At 48.0% G+C, this 22,744-nt stretch overlaps 1 protein-coding gene across 1 annotated transcript in view; it reads left to right on the forward strand.

Annotated features, from left to right (window-relative positions):
- LOC144127977 (putative 4-coumarate--CoA ligase 1) overlaps positions 1-22,744 on the forward strand; it is a 76,733-nt gene that overhangs the window by 40,601 nt on the left and 13,388 nt on the right. The window contains exons 4-8 of the mRNA XM_077661006.1: positions 357-460; positions 3,033-3,235; positions 5,972-6,140; positions 18,768-19,049; positions 22,600-22,744. Of these exons, the coding sequence (XP_077517132.1) occupies positions 357-460; positions 3,033-3,235; positions 5,972-6,140; positions 18,768-19,049; positions 22,600-22,744 (903 nt within the window). The remainder of the gene's footprint in view (positions 1-356; positions 461-3,032; positions 3,236-5,971; positions 6,141-18,767; positions 19,050-22,599) is intronic.

A 22,744-nucleotide genomic window follows, 5' to 3' on the forward strand; every position in this document is an offset into this window, starting at 1 on the left:
ATCGACACGTAGTCCCCTCGACGTTGGTAGCCATCGGTTCACCGTGGTTGTTCGCCAGGACGTGATCGTGCGTCTCCAAACCACAAATCACGGATCCCCATTCACCTGTATATGCAGTGACGAAGGATGTGGCCAGCATGGCCACAGTATAAGCCAGCGGTCAGTCGTCAGCTTGGCTGTTCAGCCAGTTTTAACCTCTTTTCTGCCCTAACAGCAGACTCTGTCCGCAGTCACGCCGATCGCGTTAAGGATACCACATGTAGTACCATTGCGGTAAACTCCCGGTTTTCCCGTAGTAGTTTTTCTTGGTCCTTGCCTTAACTTTCTTATAAAAGTGATTCCACGTTCTTGTGCAGGGGAACTTCGCTACGAAGCAGAAGACAGCGACAGCACACATGTCCTGACGGACGAACAGTACACTGGGAAGGTGCGCAAAGCAGTTTCCAACTTGTCCATGAAGGTAAGGAACAGCGTTGCACAATCTGCTGCATGTGTCGAGACATAAGCAAAATATTAGGCGGTATATAGACATCTAGGTATCTATATATGTGACATTATTGTGTTTAAATAAAGCATGGATTCCCTCGAAGTTAATGCTTGCGCAGTAGTTAAACGCTATGCCTTCTAAGGCGGTAGGTTTGCGAACCATGATACTGCGAACGATGGAAGTGCACAACACACGAAGAGCAAATAATACCGGAATATTCCGTGCGAGACAGCACTACCCGAAAAAGAAGTGAGGAGTCCTCAGTTTGCAATGAATACCAGGTTGCAGCGACAAGTGCATCAACGCTTACACAGGAACAAAACCCTCCCTGGCCCCATTAGAGCTGTCCTTTAGGGCTGTCTATAAATGTTATGAGGAGAAACCATGCCGCAGTTAAGGGCGCACAGACTTGGCTGTGCGTCCAGCAGAATCCACTTCACCTGAGCCTTGTGCATGATGCCGGCGCACCCTGCTGAGTCCACCACGTGTCCAACGACAGAAGCAGCTTCACCATCCAACAGCGCCTTTCACTTTTTTCTTCTGAGTGGGCCCCCTTGTTGCCAGGGAGCAAAAAATGTTCGCGGGTGCAGATGAGCGGGGTCGACACGGTGGAGGTGTTTATATTGTAGGAGGCGTAGATGAAGGGGTAGATGGTGGGATCAAAGACCTATTTCCCAAGCATTTCACCCTAAATAAGCCGAGCACCAGACCAGGGAAAAACCTTGGACCCATTGTATCACCGCTGGCTACCCGGCGGCACTGGGGATCGAACCCCGCACCTCCCGCATGCGAGGGGGATGCTCAACCACTTGGCCACCGCTGCGGGCCATGCTGCTAAACCTTCTCTATTTCGCATCCCTTCCGTTCCACATGAGCGTTGCACGGCTCTACTCCGCATCCCCGGCCTGCACTACTGTCGAGTTCTATAAGCTCGCGCGTACACCGCACTCGCGCAAGGGATTGGTTCGGCCGATCGGAGCAGGGGCCCTGCTAATTTCTTTTATTTCATGCAGACAAATCCAGGTCAGTGTGTTACAGTGCAGTCGTTGTAAGTGTGACCTCTGCAATGTGCATAATATCTGCAGCGCGCATCTTTAAAAACCTAAGCAATATTTTGTCTTATCAGGCGTTTTTAGATTCACTATTTTCCCGCTTTGTTCACAAGGAAGTGCTTTCACTGCATGGTTGTCAAAATTTCTCGCAATTCTCGTTGCCTCCTTGCCGACTAGTTCGGCTGTGGAGCGAGATTCTCTGAAAGAAGGGGAGCGAGTTTTCGCTCCTGGCGTCAAACGTGCTCTTCTGTATGCCTTCCGTTAAATTGCGGACGGGGCCATAAGAGTGAAAAAAAGGGCGCGGTAATTGTTTCGCAGTAAATGGGAAGCTAGCGTGGGATTCTTTTGAGTAAGCGGAACGAGCACTGGGTGTCTCACGGCGGTGTACAGCGGTTGTTGAGTGAATATCTAAGCCTCGTTCAGAGAAACGTTTGGCTCGGAGAAAGCGGTAGTAATGCTGAACTTCTCGGCAATACCAATCGCACCGGGATGGCAAGGATGAATGAGGCACTCTGACAGAGGAAAAGGAAGCATAGAGGAGGGCTGCAGAATAATTTGGACCACCTCGGATTTATCAAGGTGTTCTGACATCGTACCTTGAACAGGCAGCGTTATTTTCCGCTTCGCCTTTATTTAAACGTAGGAAGGAGATGGGCGTTAAAAAAGGCAAGGAGAAAGAAGCTAAATAGCGTCGGGCTTGAGTTTAATTTCTCACAGCTGAATTCTAGAACTTCCACTGATACTCCGCAGGGCGCACAGGTTTTCGCATTTCGCGTGCACTGCGACGCTTTGCATAGGCCGGAGCTAGTACATCGAGTCATTGTGATCGTCATCCGATGGCCGTAAATACTAGGCCACGTAAGTTATGGCACTTGGAGCCGGGCTGCAAGAGAGACGAAAGCCAGCGGCTGCAGGGTTAACGCTGTGTGGAAGCAGTAGGTCCTGGGATGAGGCCATGACACAAATGACCGCAGGACGAGAAATAGCGAAAAATTCCGGCAAGGATTTCAGCGCCATTTTGAGGTAATGCCGTACTTCCTTACAAGAACTTCCTCTTCCTGAACACGAACACATAGCCGTCTACTACCAGCTAAGGTGGGCGAGCTCAGGTAGCTTATGATGTAGCTAAGTTGCTCATGGTGTCTGGTCATGGCCTGCAGGCGTCAACGGCGCATTCAAAAGGAACGCGAAACACTAACTTTAAATGTGAAGCGTGTCGCGTGCGACGGGCCTTCGAGTCGATTCTTGCTTGAGGATTCAAGGCGCCAACCGAGGCAGAGAACTTAGCCCGTGAGGACAGCTATCCCCATGATTAGCTCTGCGGAAAGGGCAAAAGCCACTGCCTATATTTTCGCTTACTGCATAGCTCGTACCACTTAACTGTGTGCACAACCGTCGTTAGATTCGTTGCTGTAATCTGATCCGCTGAGGAGTTTTTATTCATCACGTTTCGCTTTTACAAAATCGTGTTCTTGCCCTTGTTCATGGCTCAGGGTCTGTTCTGCATGGGACGCTCGGATGGCTTCGTATCAGCCTCGATGTTTTCGGAGCTGGATGAACGAGAGTTCCAGGAGAGCCCCGTCGCCGATCCCCGGAGCACCGTCATGGCTGTGTGCTACACGTCGGGGACCACGGGCTTGCCCAAGGGCGCTGAGTTTACCCACTATAACTTCGTCTCCTGCTTCTACAGTATCAGGTAGAAAACTATGACTGCATGGTTCCAGTTGCTTGCGTCTAGAAAATTATAGAGAACAGAATTACTTTTACGGCTGCGTAAACTAATACATATAAATTGTGTTTAATATATGCTGATGTATGCTGATGTAGTCATGAAAGCCTTCATCATCAGCATGACTACGCCCACTGCAAGATAAACGCATATCCTATATCTCTACATTTATTTATTTCCATGCATTCTTCAGCCGCCGCGGTAGCAGAGTTGTTACGGCGCTCGGCTGCTGGCCCAAAAGACGCGGGTTCGATCCCTGCCGCGGCGGTCGAATTTCGACGGTGGCGAAATTCTAGAGGCCCGTGTACTGTGCGATATCAGTGCATGTTAAAGAACCCCAGGTGGTCAAGATTTCCGGAGCCCTTCACTCTCATGGTGGCAAAATTCTAGAGGCCCGTGTACTGTGCGATGTCAGTGCATGTTAAAGAACCCCAGGTGGTCAAGATTTCTGGAGCCCGTCTCTCATAGCCTGAGTCGCTTTGGGACGCTAAGCCCCTATAAACCAAACAAAACCAAACCATGCACTCTGCTCTCGCAGAGCGAGACATTACAGGAGTAGATACTTAGACAGTCATCATGATACAGCTATGAGTGAGCAAAGGAAAGTAAAAGAAAACCTACATGGCTAGAAATAGGAATCGGTGGATATACAAAATGATGCGGCTACAAAGTGCGCAAAAAACGCCTTATTACATATAATTCCGTAATGGATTGAAAAATTCTGCATGCGGTAGTGCACGAAATGAACCATCGAGTGAGTGGCAGGTTTTTATGGTGTTCCTGAAGAAGTTATATTTATAAGAATCTATTGATGCCTGTAGAGGAAATTAGTTGAGCGGGCTACTGCGTCCCAGGCGTGATACAGAAGGATAGGACTGAATTCGTGCTCGCCCAGATAACGTGTCGTGTACGATCTTGTGGAAAAGCATGATGCGGTGATGGATTCGCCTGTCAGCAAGGGAAGGAAGTAATATGGCAGCATTAGTCGAGAGTCAGAATTTCGGTCATAACGCTGATAAATAAACCTGATTGGTTTTTTTCACCAGACTCAAGTTGTTTTCTTTCGCGTACTTGGCAGGGTGGCCAAACAGCAACGGCCGAAACGACCAACTCTTGATCGCCGCTGATGATGAACGCAGCTATCTGTAAAACAGAGCAGACGAAATTCAGCTAACTCCTCGTCAGCCGCTGCCGGACCCACTGAAGAGAATATAGCTGGTAGTCGGTATTTTACTGTCCGGTAGCCACGTGATCGTTCCTTCAGCCACAGGCCGTGCATTCTTCTGCCAGGTGCCCGTCGTGAACCAGTGATGCGCAGATTGATTCCGTACTGTCAAGATGCACGTTAACCCTGTCCTGTGCGACGTGCAGCTGCATTATCTTCGCAGAGTTTCTAATCTCATCCGCCCACATAGTTTTCCGCCGCTCACTGCTAAGTTTGCCTGCTCTTCGAAGAGCCTTATGTAAAAGTAATAGGAGATGTTTGCAACGGCTGCACAGCTGCAATAGTTCTCCACAAATACAGGAATAAAACTGTTAAAAGGAGGGAGTCAGGCCCGGAGAGACGACCTCAGAAATGTTATTCGCCACCTGTTTACTAGAGGCATTCAGAGATCTGGAATGAGAACAGTTGGGGATAAGAGTTAATGCAGAATACCTCAGTAGTCTGCGATTCTCAGATGACATCGCCTTACTGAGTCATTCAGGGGATCAAGTTCAGTGCATGGTCAATGACTTACAGAGGCAAAGCAGAATGGTGGGTCCAAAATTAGTATGAAGAAAACTAAAGTAATCTTGAGCAGCCTACGAAGGGAACAGCAGTTTATCTCTATTAGCAAGGTGCTGGAAACGGTAAAGGAATGCGTCTACTTACGTCCGGTAGTGACCACAGATCCAGATCACGAGAGATAAATAACTAGAAGACTAAGAATGGGGACGAACGCATTTGGCAGCTTCTTGCAGACTATGAATGGCAGTTTACCACTAATCATCGGGAGAAAAGACATAGCAGCTGTATCTTACCTGTACTCACCTATGGTGCAAAAGCATAGAGGCTAACGAAAAGGGCTCACCTTAAATTGCGGATAACGCAGCGAGCTTTGGTAAAGAAAATTATAGGTGTAACGTTAAGATACAGGAAGAGGGCACAGTGGGACCGGAAACAAACGTGGGTTAAGATACACTTGCCGAAATCGAGAGAAAGAAATGGACTGGAGCAGGACATGTTATGCAAAGGCAAGGTAACCGAAGGTCGTTAATTGTAACGGAGTGGATACCGTGAGAAGGCAAGCGTAGCAGGGGCGGCAGAAAGTTAGGTGGCCAAATTCGGTTAAGAAGTTAGGGTGGACACGGTGGCCGCAGCTGGCCCAGAGCAGGGCTAACAGGAGAGATATGCGAGAGTCTTTTGTCCTGCATAGGGCGCAGTCAGGCTGCTGTAGCTGATGATTGGATTCATGCATGCCAACTTCAATCTGTCGTCAGTGTCCTATCAGCAACCAGCGCACGTTAAGTGGAGATGGAGGTGCAAAATCTACAAGTATTCGGTGTTCCATGACTCTTGGCTTCGGTACCAGTCCTCACTACCTAGGTATTTAGCAAGGACAGCGCATGAGCTTTAAACGGTGCAGTTGCGACTGGCTGGAACATCTGGCAAATTGAGGTTTTTGAGCATTTTCACAATGTCTTACCTTATTTCCAATGCAGGCCACTTGTTCCCTGCGGAGAAAACGATGTGATGCTAGGAATGAGCCCCATCACGCACGTGTCGGGGATGCTGTACACAATGACATCCCTCCTGGACGGCGCCACGTGTGTTGTGGCGCCAATGATGATGAGGCCCCTGCAGATCATGGACATTGTAGATAAGTACAAGGTATGAAAGCGAAACTTGCCCCTCCACGCGCAACTTCTCTGAGCCCCATTCTTCAAGCTTACACGCCGATTTTACAATATTCGAAAAAGAAGTCGTGCCACCGGTTCCAATTGGCATTATAGCGTGTGCAGCCTTTTAAGACGTAAGTTGACGGACACGAGCTACTTTGTTATTATCAACCCAGCTATGTTCTCTAGCTGCCTGTCATTGATCTGCAACGAAGCCTGTCCTTTGCTAGGCACGGCCAGCATATCCTCGCAAACTTCACAATCTCACCTGTCCACCTGTATATCTCCCGTCTTTTTCTGCAGCTAGCATATCTTTTAATTCATTCTGTCTGCATGATGGACTGCCGATTTTGTCATCTGTGCCTATACGCCTTGCAAATGGCCATTTATTCTCTCTAATTAATACGAGACTCGACATATTTGCCGCCTGCTTTGTTGCCTTGTTCTGCTCCCTTACTGTACGTTAACGTCACACCTGACTTTATTTTCCGCACCTTGCTGTATTGCTTACAATTTGATATTAAGGATTCTCGCTACTGTCGGCAGTATAGAACTTCTGTATACACTCCTTTTGAGGCAACTGTTCACTTCCACTATGCTGTAAACTGATGCTATTTTTCATACTGTTAATTATCAGTTTTCTTCGTAATAACTGAGTCCTACAGTTGTGCTGTGAGGTTTAACACGACAGCGTTAAGGGCCCTCTTCACCATAAAATCCGGGGTCGGCATTTTCGGCGAAAAATCACGGGAATAGCTCTGGCAAGCTTTTCCCAGAGAGCAACCTATGTTACGTGACCTTGTCGCGTCATCACTACCTGCACTCCGAAGAGCGACCAAGCAAGCAGGCGGCAGTCAAATTATTGGCCGCCCAGGAAGAGTAACCTGAGCCGCACAAGGTCCACCGCTGGGAGCACCTCCCATTGCAGGGCAGTAGTGCATCGCTTAACCGCTGCAACACTCCGCCAGGAGGGGTACGAGGACTCCCAGGGACCTATGATTGTAAAGTAGAGAATGACCTTCCGCAAATAACAAAATTGACCCATTACTCTTTCTCATGTTGCCCTTAAGGCTGAAGGGTCCTCTTCATTTTTTTTAGACTGAGGTATATGCTGCGATACTTCTGCTAAGTAATTTGGCATGGGGATTCTATCATCTATTCGGAGGCTGCGAAAGCATTCTTTATTTTATTTATATCCCCAGTTCTTCTCTGCTGATCGCAGTGAGGACTGCTTAAAAATATGCAGTGAATATTTGCGGAGCGATTGTACCACCGCGGTTAACAGACCTCTTGAGACAATTTTCTTTTTGGGGTTACGGCTGGGTGCATGCGCGCAACATAATCGCGGAAAATTTTAAGCCGTTGCTTATTTTTCTGAGGCTGTTTCAAGACAATGAAAGGATAGGACACATTACCATCTTATTTAATTGGTTGCAGCCCCCAGCACACAGTGCCACCATATAGCCCTGAAATTATCTGCTGTTCAATCCCGATCGCGGTGTGCCGTAATTTCAGAAAGCGCGAGCAGTTTGGTGGTGATTAGCGATTTCGCTTAGGACGGCGACAAAGTAACACGTATAATATGACTGCGCGGGAAATATGACTGAAATCAGCGCACTGCGGATTAATAGGCGGGATATAGTTTACCAACCCGTTAAAAATGCAGGCTGCTAACTATCCATCTCGTTGTACTGCACGTTTGAAAGCACAAATAAACGAGAGAGTTCTACGGAGAGGCAAGTGTAAGCAAACCTAGTGGCGAGAGTGCGAAAAAGCAACTACATGCCTGAACAGCGGTTAATTGTTAGTCATAGTGTGATCCAACGCAACGAGTCTTTTTTCGGTGGGAACCTCGTGCGCTTCGTTTCACGATGCTCACAAGCCGAATCATGGCCTTATACCTACCGCACGTAACACAAGACTAACGGAAAGAGATTCCTTGCACGAATTTCGTTACTCAGTGCAAGTGGCCGCCTTTCGCGCACGTAATAGATACATCAGGGGTCGCAAACAATACTTTTAAAAACAAACTCGAACAGAAATAGTGCAGCTTTGCTTTCGAATGGAATGCGAATAATGGAGTTGAGTACAGCGGAATACAAATTGAATGGGGAACTAGCAGAACTAAATACGAATCGAATATGTTTCGACGAGGAGGAGGAGGAAGGGCAGGGAGGTTAACCAGACGAATAGCCGGTTTGCTACCCTGCACGGGGGGAAAGGGGTGAGGGGAGAAAAAGATGAAGGGGAAAAGACAGTTGCAGGAAATTAAAGTCACTATGAAAAGTCACAGCATTCAGTGAAGTCACAGCCTATCGTGCAGGCCACAAGTCTTCAAAAAGCGGAGCAGTGCCTTTGACGCCTTCACCGCCGATGATCACAGCGGCCAGTGGCCGAGAATCTTCGTTTCCGTCAGTGGGCGCAGGTCGAGATGCTCCAGTGCACGGCAGAGAGACTGTCTTTCGGCGCTGTAGGCAGGGCATTCACAAAGAATGTGGGCTATTGTCTCATCACACCTGCAGATGGCACATGCAGGGCTGTCAGCCATACCTATTAAGAAGGAGTCGTGCTTGGTGAAAGCTACACCAAGCCACAGGCGACACAACAAAGTTGCTTCACGTCGTGGTAGGCCGGCTGGAAGCCGAAGCTTCAGGTCTGGGTCTAAGGTTTTTAAACGCGAATGCGAGAATTGGCCTGAATTCCACGCAGCAAGCGTGATGTCCCGCGACAGTGGTTTAAGCCTATCCGCTGCGTCGGCTCTCGAGATGGGGATGGACACGCAATCACCTTCATGGTGAGCAGTTCGCGCGGCCTCGTCCGCGTGGTGATTGCCTGCGATGCCGATGTGTCCCGGCAGCCATTGGTAAACATTATCTTGCCCTTTCTTGATGGCTGTGTGGTTGAGCTCTCGGATTTCGGCGACAAGTTGTTCATGGGACCCATGACGAAGAGCAGATTGTAACGCTTGGAGGGCTGTCATTGGATCAGTGAAAACAGACCATTGCTCGGGTGTTTCTTCACTGATATGCTCAATGGCGACACGAATTGCAGTAAGTTCTGCGCCAGTCGATGAAGTCCGGTGTGGTGTTTTTACTTTCTTAACTATGGTCCTTACGGGGATGACTACGGAGCCCGAGGAACTGGAAGGGGTCACTGAGCCATCGGTGTATACGTGCAGTCGGTGTCCGTGTTTCGCATGCAAATATTCTAGAGTTGTCTGTATTAGTGCTGCCGTCGATAAATCAGCCTTCTTTTTGAAGCCCGGTATGGAAATGACACAAGGTTGGTGCAGACTCCATAATGGAGAAGACGGTCTAGAGGCTGGTGTAAATTGGGTTGGTAGGAAGTCGCGATGGGCATCAATAATTTTCGCAAACGATGTACTCGGCCAGTTAGCAGGAAGACTGGCAAGATGGTGCGTGGGAATTAGAGGTGACGAATATGCGCTCTCGAGGCTTCGATTGTGACATAGGCAGTCACTGGATTCTAGTGAGTGATGAGTACTGTTGCGGCTGTAGATACGCATTTTGGCAGTCCTAGGCACGTCCGCAGAGCTTGAGCCTGAACACATTGCAGACACCGTATGTTCGTTTTGCTCAAGTTTCCTAGTGCAGGGATACTGTACCGAAGGAATCCGATGAATAATGCGGTGTACAGCTGGAGCATCGAGTGCACTGATGCTCCCCACGACTTTCCTCCGAGAAAGGATAGAACGTGGACAATCGATGTCAGTCGCCTTTTCATGAACGAGACATGTGGGCTCCATGTTAGATTATGATCGATGATTACTCCGATGAAGCGATGGCTTCTTTCATAGGGTATTGTTGACCCATTTATGCGTACGGGGTAATGGGACATGTCCTTGCGTGTAAAGGCAACAGCGGAAGATTTTTCAGTAGAAATCTCCAGGCCTTGCAGGCGGAGGTAGGACGCCAGAATGCTTGTCGCCTTTTGAAGCCTGCCTCGAACTTGTGGTCGCGTAACTCCTGATGCCCAGATACAAATATCGTCTGCATAGACAGAGACTCTTGCCGACTGTGGTAGTACATCGACAACGCCGACAAGCGCAAGATTGAAAAGCGTTGGGCTGAGTACTCCTCCCTGTGGGACCCCACAGGATGTGTAATGTGAAGATGTTGGTCCGTCCTCAGTCTGCATAAATAGTGATCGGTTGGATAGATAACTGCATATCCAGCAGAACATGCGACCACCAAGTTCTGCAGATTCCAGAGAGTCCAAAATAGCTTGATGAGTGACGTTATCATAAGCCCCTTTAACATCCAGAAACAACGCCGCGGTCAAGCAGGTGCTTCTAATGTTGAACTGATGAAACCAGGTCAATCACGCTATCAATAGAAGAACGTCCCCGCCGAAACCCGGACATTACATCTGGGTATATTTGATAGCGCTCCAGATACCACTCAGTTCGCGCAAGCACAATCCTTTCCATGAGTTTGCCCGCGCAACTAGCCAATGCGATTGGGCGGTACGACACTAGGTCAATCGGCGATTTTCCAGGTTTAAGGACTGGAACCAGACGACTTGATTTACACACGTCCGGAACTGTGCCCGCACACCATGATGAGTTGATGTGGTCCAAAAGAGCACGTCGAGCCTCCTGACCAAGGTTTGCAAGTGCAGAGTACGTTACTCCATCGGGCCCCGGCGATGAAGACCGTCTGCAACCGGCCAAGGCGGGGTCTAGTTCTTCCATGGAGAAAAGAAGGTCCATTTGTGAATGCCTATATCTAGGCACTTCGCACCAATTCAGAGTTGTGGAATGGTTCCTGTGACCTGCTATTCTTGCGCAAAAATCTTCACCAATCTCCGCTTCGCTACGTCCTTGGTTAAGTGCGAGAGACTTGGTTGGAACTGCTGAGATGTTCGCAAACCACGCACCACACTCCAGATGCGTAAGAGAGGCTTTCGAGGATCCAGTGATTAACAGAATTGTTTCCAACGGTAAGTCTGCAAGATTTGAAGTCTGTGCAGAATTTTCTTTTGTGTGCGCCTTGCATCCCTTAAGTCGTGCAGCGACTTTGTGCGCCTGTATCTTCTCTCTGTTCTTCGTAGAACTGATCGGAGGTGCTGCAGCTCCACATCGAAGTCTGTGAAATTTGGCATTAGAGTGAAGAAGCATCTCGCGTGTTTCATAGCCTCCTTGATGCGCTCTTCAATGCATGTTGTAATGTCTTCTCTGCAGGCTTCTTCCATAAAGGTTTTAAAAATTGACCAGTCTATTCGTTGCAAACGTTTGGCAGATCTGCATCCAGCGAGACCAGGAACAATAATATATGTGGAGATGTGGCCACTTCCACGCGTTTCCACGTCGACAAACCACCGGACGCGTCTCGCAAGGCACCGAGTCACAAACACCAAGTCTAGACAACTGCTGTAAGACAGCCCGCGAATGTACTTTGGAGAAACGTCGTTAAGGCATTGTAGGTCGTGGTCAGATGCGAAACAGACAAGACTTCTTCCCTTCTAATTCATCCGGATGCCTCCCCACATGACGTGATGCGCATTAAAGTCACCAGTGACGATCCAAGGCCCAGGTGTTGCAGCCAACAAGTCCCTCAGCCTGTCAGCGTCAAACCTGTTAGTGGAGATAAGTACGCGCCCACAAGCGTAAACGTCAGTGTGCGCCTTTTCACCGCTACACAGACCTACTGGTTATGGTCGTGAGGGGGAACCGTATGGTGCACGTAAGTAAGCTCCCTTCGAATGTAGAGGATGACCTTGCTATTTCCCCTGTGCGTGGAGGATGCAAACGCTTCATAGCCAGAAATTTGGATGGGATTTTGTAAATTGGGCTCACAAATCACAAGGATTGGAAATCTGTGTTTATAGACATATTCGCGAATGTCCGAAATGCGGGAATTGAGTCCACGGGCATTCCACTGGAAAATTGGCGCTTCTCTGACTTGGCTTTCAGAATGTAACGCTGGGAGAGTCATTGTGTCTCCTACTGGAAAGCTGAAAGAACTGGATTTAGCGCGTCCAGTACCTGCAATGCATCCCGTGCTGCTATCGAGTGAAAGCTAGACAGCATCACACGCATGGCGTTCCTAAGGGACCTCAAGATGGCGAACACCTGCACTTCCTCACCTAGGGCTGGGTCTCTGCCTTGGACTCGCTCAGCTATAGGCGTGAAACAGTTGGGGCGTGGTGCTTGCTCAAACACCAAGGTCGAGCGTGGCTGCAGCAGAGGTGGCCATTTGACCTCTGAAGCACTCGTTGCGGCTTCGCCAGTCACCGGGCTTACATTACTCGGTGGAGGGGGAAGACAAGTAGCAGGGGCGATGGGAGCTTCCCTGCCGCTGTTAGCCGCTTGTTTAGTAGATCTCTCGACGACGAGAGCCACGCTGACGCACCGTAGCTGTGGCCTCTCTCCGCGTTGATTGGTCTCGCACCATTTGCTTCAACACCGCTCGTTTTTTCTTCAGGCGAGGACAGGCTTTTGAAGAAGCTTCATGACGGCCAAGGCAATTGGCGCACTTCAAGACAGTAGCGCGGCAAATGTCACCGCTATGTGGCTCCGAGCAGCGCGGTCATGCTATGGTGTTATTACAAACACCACTGACATGACCAGTTTTAATGCACTTACGACACTGAAGCGGCTTCGGGACGAATGGGCGAACTGCATGTCGAAAGTGGCCAACCTTCACGTGCGATGGAATACAATCGCCCTTAAAAGTGAGCTTGGCGCACCTTGACTTGCCGAGGCACTGAACCTTGGTTATTTCGATGTTGTTCGTCGCTGGTTTACCGAGTATCGGCAGGTCGGAGTCAGGGATGTTCGCATCAATGTCGTAAATGACGCCAGCGGTTGTGCCATTGTCTTCAAGAACAAGAGAGCGGACGGGAATGTCTCCGATCTTCTTGATGGTGGCTAGACTCTCCAAGGAGTTCCGCTCCGTTACATCGATGGCAAGGAGGTTCCTTCGGCTGTTGATCCTGACGTCCTTGATCACCCCCGGGGCGCGAGCCTCGAGGAACACCGACGTAGCCTGTCTGTTCAGCAGGTTGAGGTTGTCGGTGAACGATTCAGGCGTAAACAGGACTGTATGCGCCGATGCACCACGCGTCGTGATGACGGTAGATGTGCTTGATGAGGATGAGTCCTCACTCTTACGAAGTCTTCTCTTGGCTTTCTTGCTCATCACTGGGACGAACCCGTCGTCCGCCGAAGAGTCGTCGCTTGTGGCTGAGTGCAGCATTGTGGCCTGGCTGCTTGCCTTGCTCGATTGGTGGAAGCGCTTCCTCTGGGCGGCTGCCGCCGACCCACCGGGTTCCAGAGGAGGCCTGACGTCCTCCACTTCCATCGCCGTCACGATGAGGGAGCGGCGCCTCCCTGATTGTGGAAAAAAACGATAAAACTTCAGAGGTAAAGAGATAGCGTTCTGGTCTGGAACAACTTCGTCTTCGTCCAAATATGTTTCGAAATAGATGAGCAGGTGTGGGGTGTGCGACCGAAAACAGCAAAGCTCTAGCGGTGTCGTAACTCATGAAGTTAAGCTATAGGTACCGGAAGACACGACACTGGTAGCTTGAGGACAACTCCTTCTGACTTTGGCTCTGAGTAAAAGTCGATTCTATAGCTGTTGCTGGCAAGATGATTATTGTTCAGCAGCAGTTATCATTTTTGTTTAAGCGAAAACTGGACTTCAAAACAAACGGCTTATTTTCCCTCGACTGGATTCAATTTGGTGACGTCAAGAAAAAGAAGGATTACGTTATTATCGTTTCGCAGTGAAGAGCGGTGTAACATACCCTGAGAGATTCGCGCGAAAATGCCGCAGTAACGGCACCGCAGATTCGTTGCGAAAATGGCTGCTAGTGGCGACATGTGTCCCTTTCCATTTTATTATTAAATATCTTTTGTAGCGATAACTACATTACGATAGCATTTCGAGCTTTCTGCGTGGCGGTGCCGTGCCGGTGGCTGCGCCGCCACCCCGTGGCTGGGCCGGCATGCTGTCACGTGGTCGGTCACGTGGTGTGAAGCAGCTGCTGGCGGCGCGGCTGATCACGTGGTTGGTCACGTGGTTCGTCACGTGGTTGGCCACGTGGTGTGGAGCAGCTGCTGCTGCCGGCGGTGCTAGGGCCGGCAAAGCCGAGCTGCAACAGCTGTGCGCATGCGCCGTGTCAAGTTGGATGAAGAAGGAACGCCCAGCGAAACGGAGCGGCGAAAGACTGACTTTGAAATTCAACTGAGCAAGTTCCACTCGGCCGGCTGTAGCTATCGCGTCACTCCAGGTTTAACCAGAGCTAAAGCACCGCCATTTTTTTAAAACTCCGCTATCTGTGAAGGTAGGCTATTTTGTCTTAAAGCGCCTAAATCTATCGATAATGTCAATTTTAGTTTGTCTTCAATCTATCGCGAACTATAATGCCACCATGTTAACCGGAAAAGAAAATTTGCATTTGTTACTGCTGACGAAATGGAATAAACTAAAGGTTCGCACAATTAATTTAATTCTAGTTCAAGCGGAAATAATCTGAGCGCCGACAGATTAAATCTGCACGCATTGTAATTTAATCCGAGTGAAAAACACTGAATCTAAGCGCCAGCATATTTAATCTAAACGCCAACTCGACTAATGCCGGCGCCACCCAACTTAATCCGAATGTCAACGCAATAATACAAGCCCCAGCTGTTTTAATTTGGGTGCCGTCCAATTTAATCCCCATGCGGAGAACGAATGAGGCAGAGGACTCCGCAGCTCAGAACACGAATGCCAGGAATAAAGCGCAGTTGAGACGATTTTTGAGAACACGCGATGCCTAATCGTCGCACCCGCATGCACTCTACCCATTTCCTCATAACCAAAAGCCACGCGCAGCTGTAAAACATGAGTATTTGATACAAATCCCGCGGCTTTCAGCGTACAGGCATGACCAGCAAATAGATATGACAGTCGTGTTCGAATTGGCTACTTAAGCACTGCTGATTATGGGTTTGTTAGATGCATTGGATCTGCATTCTGATGCCAAATAGGCCCTTCATACAACAGCTGACTGTTCTTATAAAATCGCAACCGGTAGAGAATGTATTTATGAAGATATAATCATGATTCAACACCAACAACAAAAACAAGAGGCAGTAGCGTAATGCAGAGTTGATCCAGACGGGAAGACTCATAGAACCAGAGTAACATTTCTTTACTTACCGCTTTTTCAGCTTTACACGGCAAAGTGGGCGAAGCTATACCTGAGCTTACAACCTAGGACAAGATTATCTGCTCGCCTCTCAGTATTATCATCTTAGCAGCAGTGCTTAATTTGCCAGGGCGGCTATCCTTGCAGTGTAGGTTGCTAACAGTCTAGGCTTATACAAGCACTGAACAGCCTATATTTGAAATGCAATTTATTTTCTGGAGGACATTAGGTGGCTAACAGTGCGACCCCACACTTTCTACATATCGTCTTCACGCAAAGCTGCTGGTATAAAAGAAAAAGCTATGGCGGTCGAAAGCAGCGCACTCTACCCGCTGTATTTGCTGCATATAGTGTCGAGCAGCGCCGAGCAACCAACTGCGCCGATGCAGCTTTTTAGTTATCCCGACCGGAGTGACGAGCTCAATGTCCCTCTGCTCGCTGAGGAGATCTTTGGTTTCGGAATTGAACTTACAATACACTTCCTTTATAACGGGCTTTAAGGAGGCAAGCGCTTGATCGAGAGCATTTGACTGGCCAGGCTTGCCTGTCCGGATGGCTGTGAGCGGGAGAAATGTCAAAAATAAACACAGCTTTCGAACCAGGCTCTTCACTTTCGATACGTGTTGGTATGTCGCTCAAAAATTCGTTGAACATGGCCAGGTGAGCTTTTTCAGCAGTCATTGAATGTATGACACCATTTGTTGACTTGCAGGCGATAATGTAAGGTTTGCTGCTTTGGTGCCAGCAGTCATCCGCATAAGACGCTGTCCCTTAAACGCGCGGCCGAAACTCCTCGAACACCACATGTTATACTTAGTCTCATCTAAGTAAAACCTGCACAAGCGGGGTCCTTCCCACAGCAGCCATTGCGGGTGTTCTTTGCGGCTGCGTTTGACATCGTCTCTGACACTGTCGACCGGCCTCTGAGTCACTAACTTTATGGAGCAGCCGCGCGGGTTCAGTAGGCGATCAATGCTACTTGTGCCGATGGAAATGCCGAGTAATTCTTTTTTACACCATTTGCTTCATTTGATTTAGCGTCTTAGCAGAGTTGTTGTCGGTAATATTTTTTAGATCCGCAACAAACTCATTTCTTAACTCTTCGAAGTTCCGCCTTTCTTCAGCGCCTCTCTGTATGTAGCTGCAATTTATCTTGGTCTCTTTAAATTGGCACCGACCGTTGTGCCATTTCTTTCACATATCGTCCACGCCTAGAGGCATCGACAGTTCTGGCCAAGTCGGGTTCAGAAACTGTTAGATTTTTCTTGGTGAATCTAGAGGCTCGAACGGCGGTTCCCGTTTTCGGAGTCAGATTAGGACCTTAAAGCGCGGTTTATCGGTTCCATAAAGAAAATACAGCGCCTTATTGTAATGTAGACGCAAACTACCACCTGCTTATAGTTTACGAATACGCACCATTACTCTTCCACTGTACTCCATTCTGTAAATGCTGAAAATGCGGCACGTTAAATGGAGTTGCTAGACTTGCCGTCTTCTTTGAAACTGTCTTCTGTGCTTTAAGAAAGGATTTTCACCGATCTGACAAAACAATTGTATTTCTTGTAAAGATAATTAACTTATTTGTAATAATGAGTACATACCGCTGTGCCTTCTTCTGTTCTAGAAGCATATTGTGCAAACATAGACGACAATCTGGCAGTGACCAAACGGAGGCGCGAAAACTTTTCGTGTGCTTTGGAACTTGCTTTTTATCGGCTTTGATCACTTTTCTGAAAATATTATGTAGGACTGAATTACGTACGCATTTTTAACAATTTGTTTACTTGTCTGACAACACAATTGTATATTTGTCGAAAAGAGTTTAATTCAATGTTTTGTAATAAACGTTGTGCACATTTGTGCCTTCCTCCGTTCTCTTGGCATAATATACGACCAGCAATACATAGCAATAAGCCCCTGTGCACTTTTTAATGCTGAGATTGCGTGTTTTAAACGGCGTTTTCAAACACTTCCATCCAGGCAGTGTTGGTGATATTATTGGCCAAAGCTATGCAATATGTTGACGCTTCCCTTGAAGATGCGGTGTCTCTAGCGCGCATGCATGTCTGCCAGACTGCAGAGGGAAACATGTATGTATCGAGTTCACCACTTTCGAAGAAAATCTTGTTTACCTACTCTGAGGAGCTGGCAGTCCAAGTAACTTCACAGCATTCCTGTCAGGCGAGTCTACACGGAGACGACATGGTGGGCTCACCTTGATGAACGGCAGAATTTTGATTTTGCCACAGCACGAGGCTTGTTAGCTGGACCAACAGACGCTCGAACGGTTTTTGCGATCAAACGATTGCTGCAGCAACAATTTCCCCCAATACCCCCTGTTATCTGGCATTGAGATTACAGGGGCTAATGAAAAAATGCACTTGCCTACGTATTACATAGCTTCCAAAAAGCGTGACAATATTTAGGACAGCGTTCCTAAAAACTGGCTCTGATTTCTCATGCAGCAAAGCAAAAGAATGAAAGCAAGGATTTATATAAAAGACAGCGTACGAGATCAATTTTATTCTTTATGAATGCACAGTGTTCTCACGAGATGACTGAACGTACGCTCCGTGATAAGGGTGCAGCTTTTCATGCTTTTAGAACGCGTAGCGGGTTTTCTTTGTCATGGGCTCTTTGTTAGTTCTAACACAAGTTGGTAGCCTCCCTCGCACGCCCTCTGGACCGCAGCCACACGTGCTTGTAGAGTCCGCGTTTCTCCCTTCGAGTGGAAAGTTTTTGCGTGTCTGGGTGGCTCGTCATGTGCATAAAGTGGCTATAAATATGCCGGTATCCCTCCGTCCGACAGACCGACCTCAACTGGGACCGTGACATATTTGGAAAATAACTGAATTAAAAAAAATGCTTGCGCCGAACCGCTGAGGGGAGTCCATTATTATAAGCAGACATATCGCACACACTACGTCAGCGCTGCGTGCTTACAGTCCGCCAAATTTGAGAAGTCTATGAATTTTTTTTTAGCGACAAACTTCGTTGTGTCGGTCCTTGTGTATGCATTTGGTGAAAGCATTGAGCATTACGCATGCATTCCCGCCGTGGTGTGATCGATGCGTAGCACGGAATATCCCCCTAATTTATATTATTCAAGTCATTCTGAAGCTTTGTGAATACTTCACAACCTTAATAAACTCCTCGGTAACAATTTAAAATGCCCACTATTTGATTCGTTCATTGGGTCGAAGAGGAAGATATTCGACTCGTTATTTTGGATATTCAGTCAAGCTACGTCTTACAGCCCTATATTAGAGATTCTTAGGGTTCACGTATCAATAAGGGCGTGCGGCAGTGAAAAATTTAAAAAAAAATGTAATTGCCAATTCTTCATACGCTCTAACTGCAGTGTTCACGTTCAAGTTCATGCGCGTTTAGGCGCGTTTTTCGTAAGTCGGGGTCATCCGCCACATAGCTCATTGTATGAATCTCCGCTTTTACGCAGATCACAGCGGCATTGCTGTTCCCGCTCCAGCTGCAAGGTCTGCTGCTAGAGATGCAGCGTACAGGCCGGGGTCTACCCAGCCTGAAGGGCATTGCCGTGGGCGGAAGTGTGCTGTCAACTTCCACGGCAGAGGCAGCCCGCAAGGCCTTTGTCGGCATCCAGAACCTATTGAATCTGTACGGCATGACAGAATCTTGTGGCATCGTTACTGGTCAGCCGATAACCGGTACACCGCACACCGGAACTGATGTTGGCGTACCCGCAACAATGGTTGAGGTCAAGGTACGTTCTTGTGCACTGCTGTTTATCGATGGCGTGGCATAACGCGCCTTTATGGCGAAAGAAGAAGCCTACCCTTCGCTTAGGAGCTTAGCAGGGAATCGTTGGTGGGCATTGTTTCCTGCCTGTTTCCAGACAGACGAATGAAGAAAGGAAAGATAAACGGCACCTCATAGATTATACGGTAAATATGCAAAGTGCAAATCCTTCCACGGGAATTATTTGGAGAAATTCCAGAGCAGGTTCACGCATTTAACCTGTTGATAGGTGCTGCAGAGCAGTGATCTGACTACCAGCCATTATGGCATAACTGGACAACTGAAGAGCTTTTAGAGCGCAAATGAGTCGAATGTGTCAAACTTGCAGGTAAGGCATGCGCAGTCGTTTTATGCTAGCATTAGGCAGTATCTAAGACGACATTACAACGCTCATCTGGACCAGACACCTTAAAGATATGTCAACGTGATTTTTCCAGGAGACCACTTCAGTAAATATTTCGACAGGACTGCCCTTTCCCGAATAACATTCTAAGTTCTTCACTACACCCCCAATTCCCATTTAATATCCAGTGAACCATTACTCAGCCCAGTTATGTTTCTTCAGTGGGTTCCAGTATCTTTCGAGCAAGAGGAAATTGCTATTTTCATACCAGACTGCCTCATAAGTTGCATTTAATTGGGGTGTCACCACTTCGCGCACTTTGGCGTGCGCTACCAGACACCCTTAGAGCGTGTGCGGGTAGCGGTCTCGGTCACAAAGGAGATGCCCTCGACTGAGCGTGGCAAGCTAGGCCGGAGACCAGCTACCAAGTGACAAGGGGGCTGGTCGTTTGGTGCCCGGCTTTCGCCGGTCGCAAGCCAGAGAATGGGTCGGAGCCAAAGGTTCACAAAACAAAACAGTTTATACAGCTAAGAGACGATACAGAGATTTCACAATCACTTGTACGAGCACATACAAAGTAATTTACAAATACAATGCAACTCGTGCAAAGTAACAATGGAGAGAGACTGCAATTTAACAGAACCTTTGCACCTAAAGTGCACTAACATAGGTCGAGCGCGGAAACCACCTTCTAGAACAATCTAGGTCATTCGCGGCACGCTGAGTCATCGGTGCTGTAGCGAAGGGGAGAGGGTATCACTTTGGTGCGGTCAAGGTTACCCCCTTTCTGTCGACAACCAGCAAAAACTTCTCCAACATTCGAGAAGAATCGACGCCGCGCGTGTCTATGTATACTTTGGCGCCCCGCCGGCGAGCTGAGTGAAAAGCCCACGCACGGTTTACGCGCTCTCCGGGGGTTCTTCCCCGTTGTTTTTTTTTTGTTTTACTTTACCGCGCGTGGTCGCGATTGCTTAGGCGCAGCCACGGATTTTTTCGAAAATGCGCCGAATTTTGTGACATAGGCTGCTATTTGAGCGTGTTTGTACTGTTTCATTGTTAGATAGCGATAGAAGACGTGACACCACACAAACAAGCGATCACTCCTAACTGATTTTTCTTCGAAAAACGGTCCTTATAAGTTATTCTGGAATGGAAAAGAGATAAGGGCCGGTTCCTCGAACAGAATCAGTTGCGAGTAAGCGCTTGTGTTGTGTGTACTTCCTTTCGTGTGTCCCATCTTCCACCGCTTTTTAACAGTGGCTAAATTGCAGAGGCTGTAGTATTATCTCTGTTGCCTATCAGGGTTGCCATTGTGCTTTCCAGGTTCACGTCCTAAGACAATAAAATAATTATTCTTCGTAGTTTCCTGCCACAACATAGTAGGCAAACAGAAGAAAGCTGAAGCATCTCTCTTCACTTGTCACGCCTTAATCTCTGTACTTGACAATATGAATAATTTTTGTTTTAATTATTCAATGACAGAGAAAGACTTTGTTCCATGTCTGGCTCGTTTTTGACAAATATTTTCTTGCTACCCATGCAGACTGCTGTTCACCCACCATGAATGCTTACCAACTTGCCCAAATTTCGGCTTTACTCAGAATGACTGAGCTTTGCGCGCACGTTTATATTTCACGAATTCTGGTGCGAAATATGTTAACTTGTTCGTGCAAAGTGTGAAGGACGGCTGTTGTTTCCACAGAGTTATGTATTATGTTTTTCCCATGAACTCGGCGTGTTGGATCCTTCGGGTTTACCTTAAAGGCGGCTGTTGACACAAATCCGTTTTTTTTTTTGTCCTGCAAAAATTTTCTTCTCGCCATATCTGCTTCGAGTCTTCCGTTGACCTAACTCTGGTGCCAGTTGCCACGCACAAGAAGCCCAGGGATATAAGCGGTCTGTAGCTTTTCAAATATTTTTAATTTTCAAGAGGTCTTGAAGAAATTCGACGCTCAGTTTCATAGATGATCCTACTGGTGCATCCTGTAAGTTCCTTGCTTTACCGCATCGCTGCATTTGTGGTTTATAGTGGCCAATATTTGCCGACGCTAAAATTTCCAGAAACAGGCATCTACTTTTTGAGAAATACTTAACAATGCGCTCCAAGTAACAGCACTAAGAATGCGCTTCGGCTGCCACACCGAGACGAGCTGCTTCTTTCCACAAGAAGAAGCTAGCCAGGTAAACCTGGGGAGGACTGGTGATGAGAGAGGGAGGAAGAAAGGGGGCTGAGGAGCCACAGGACAGTACAAGAGGGAGTGTACAAGACTAGCATAAACTTCGGGGCCACTGGTGTTGGAGGGGTCAGAGCGGTAGCGGTACAAAAGAAAAAGTATTGCTAGTGACCCAGTGCCTTTGCTGACTTTTTAGGACGAGCATGAGCCTGGGAAATAGACAGGAATGTGAGGCAAAAAAAGTGGAGTCTAAACTTGCCTCTTCGTACTTACTGCCGACTTAGGTGGCGCAAGGTTATTCTCAGGATACCCAAAAGCACCCAGCAGCTATAGTCATCGTCAAGCAGATGGTGGTTAATACAGGACAGGGGTTTTCCCAGTGATCCCTGTGTACTACACTCTGGCGCAAGCCGCTTCCAACGCCCCCAGAAAGCATCGTACATTACCCCTCTGCTGAGTATCCACTGCTCGCAGATATATTTCAGTGCCGAACGACGAAACCGCGCATAGCCAGCGGTATTTATTCATAACATCTATGCCAAACTTGAGTAGCATGCCAGGCAGACAACCAGACAGACCTCTCCTGTTCCATTAAAGCCCCCCCCCCTCCTCCTCTCCTATGTCAAAAGAAACCACGTTTCCTACACCGCTTTTTATGCTATGTGGATATTTAATGTTACCCAGAAGATAGAGATGTCGCCAAGTTCACCTTACGTATGTTGTCCTTACACTTGATCGGGACTGGCGACAGCACCATCACCGTCCCGCCATAGACGCATTCCCGCCGCGATAAGTTTCGACTGGTTACATTTAGTATTGACTGTACCGGCCAGCCATACGAAATATGCTTTTACGCGTACGTACGTGGGCATTGGCTATGCATATAAAAAAAATTGAACGCATTTGAAACCTTTGCTGGAAGCTGCTTGGTGGTTTTCAGGAATTGTCTTGCACATACAAAGCTCTTCTCTGTGATGCCATTTTTTGTCAAATTCTAGGTGGTAGATGTGGTCACCGGTCAGAAACTAGGACCACATCAAGCAGGAGAGATCTGCTACCGCAGTCCATCTGCGGTCAAGAGTTACTACAAGAGGCCCAAAGAAAGTGCCGAGCTCTACGACAAGGAAGGGTATTTGAAGTCAG

This window comes from Amblyomma americanum, chromosome 4 (genome assembly GCF_052857255.1).
Source record: "Amblyomma americanum isolate KBUSLIRL-KWMA chromosome 4, ASM5285725v1, whole genome shotgun sequence".
NCBI classification, from domain to species: Eukaryota; Metazoa; Arthropoda; class Arachnida; order Ixodida; family Ixodidae; genus Amblyomma; species Amblyomma americanum.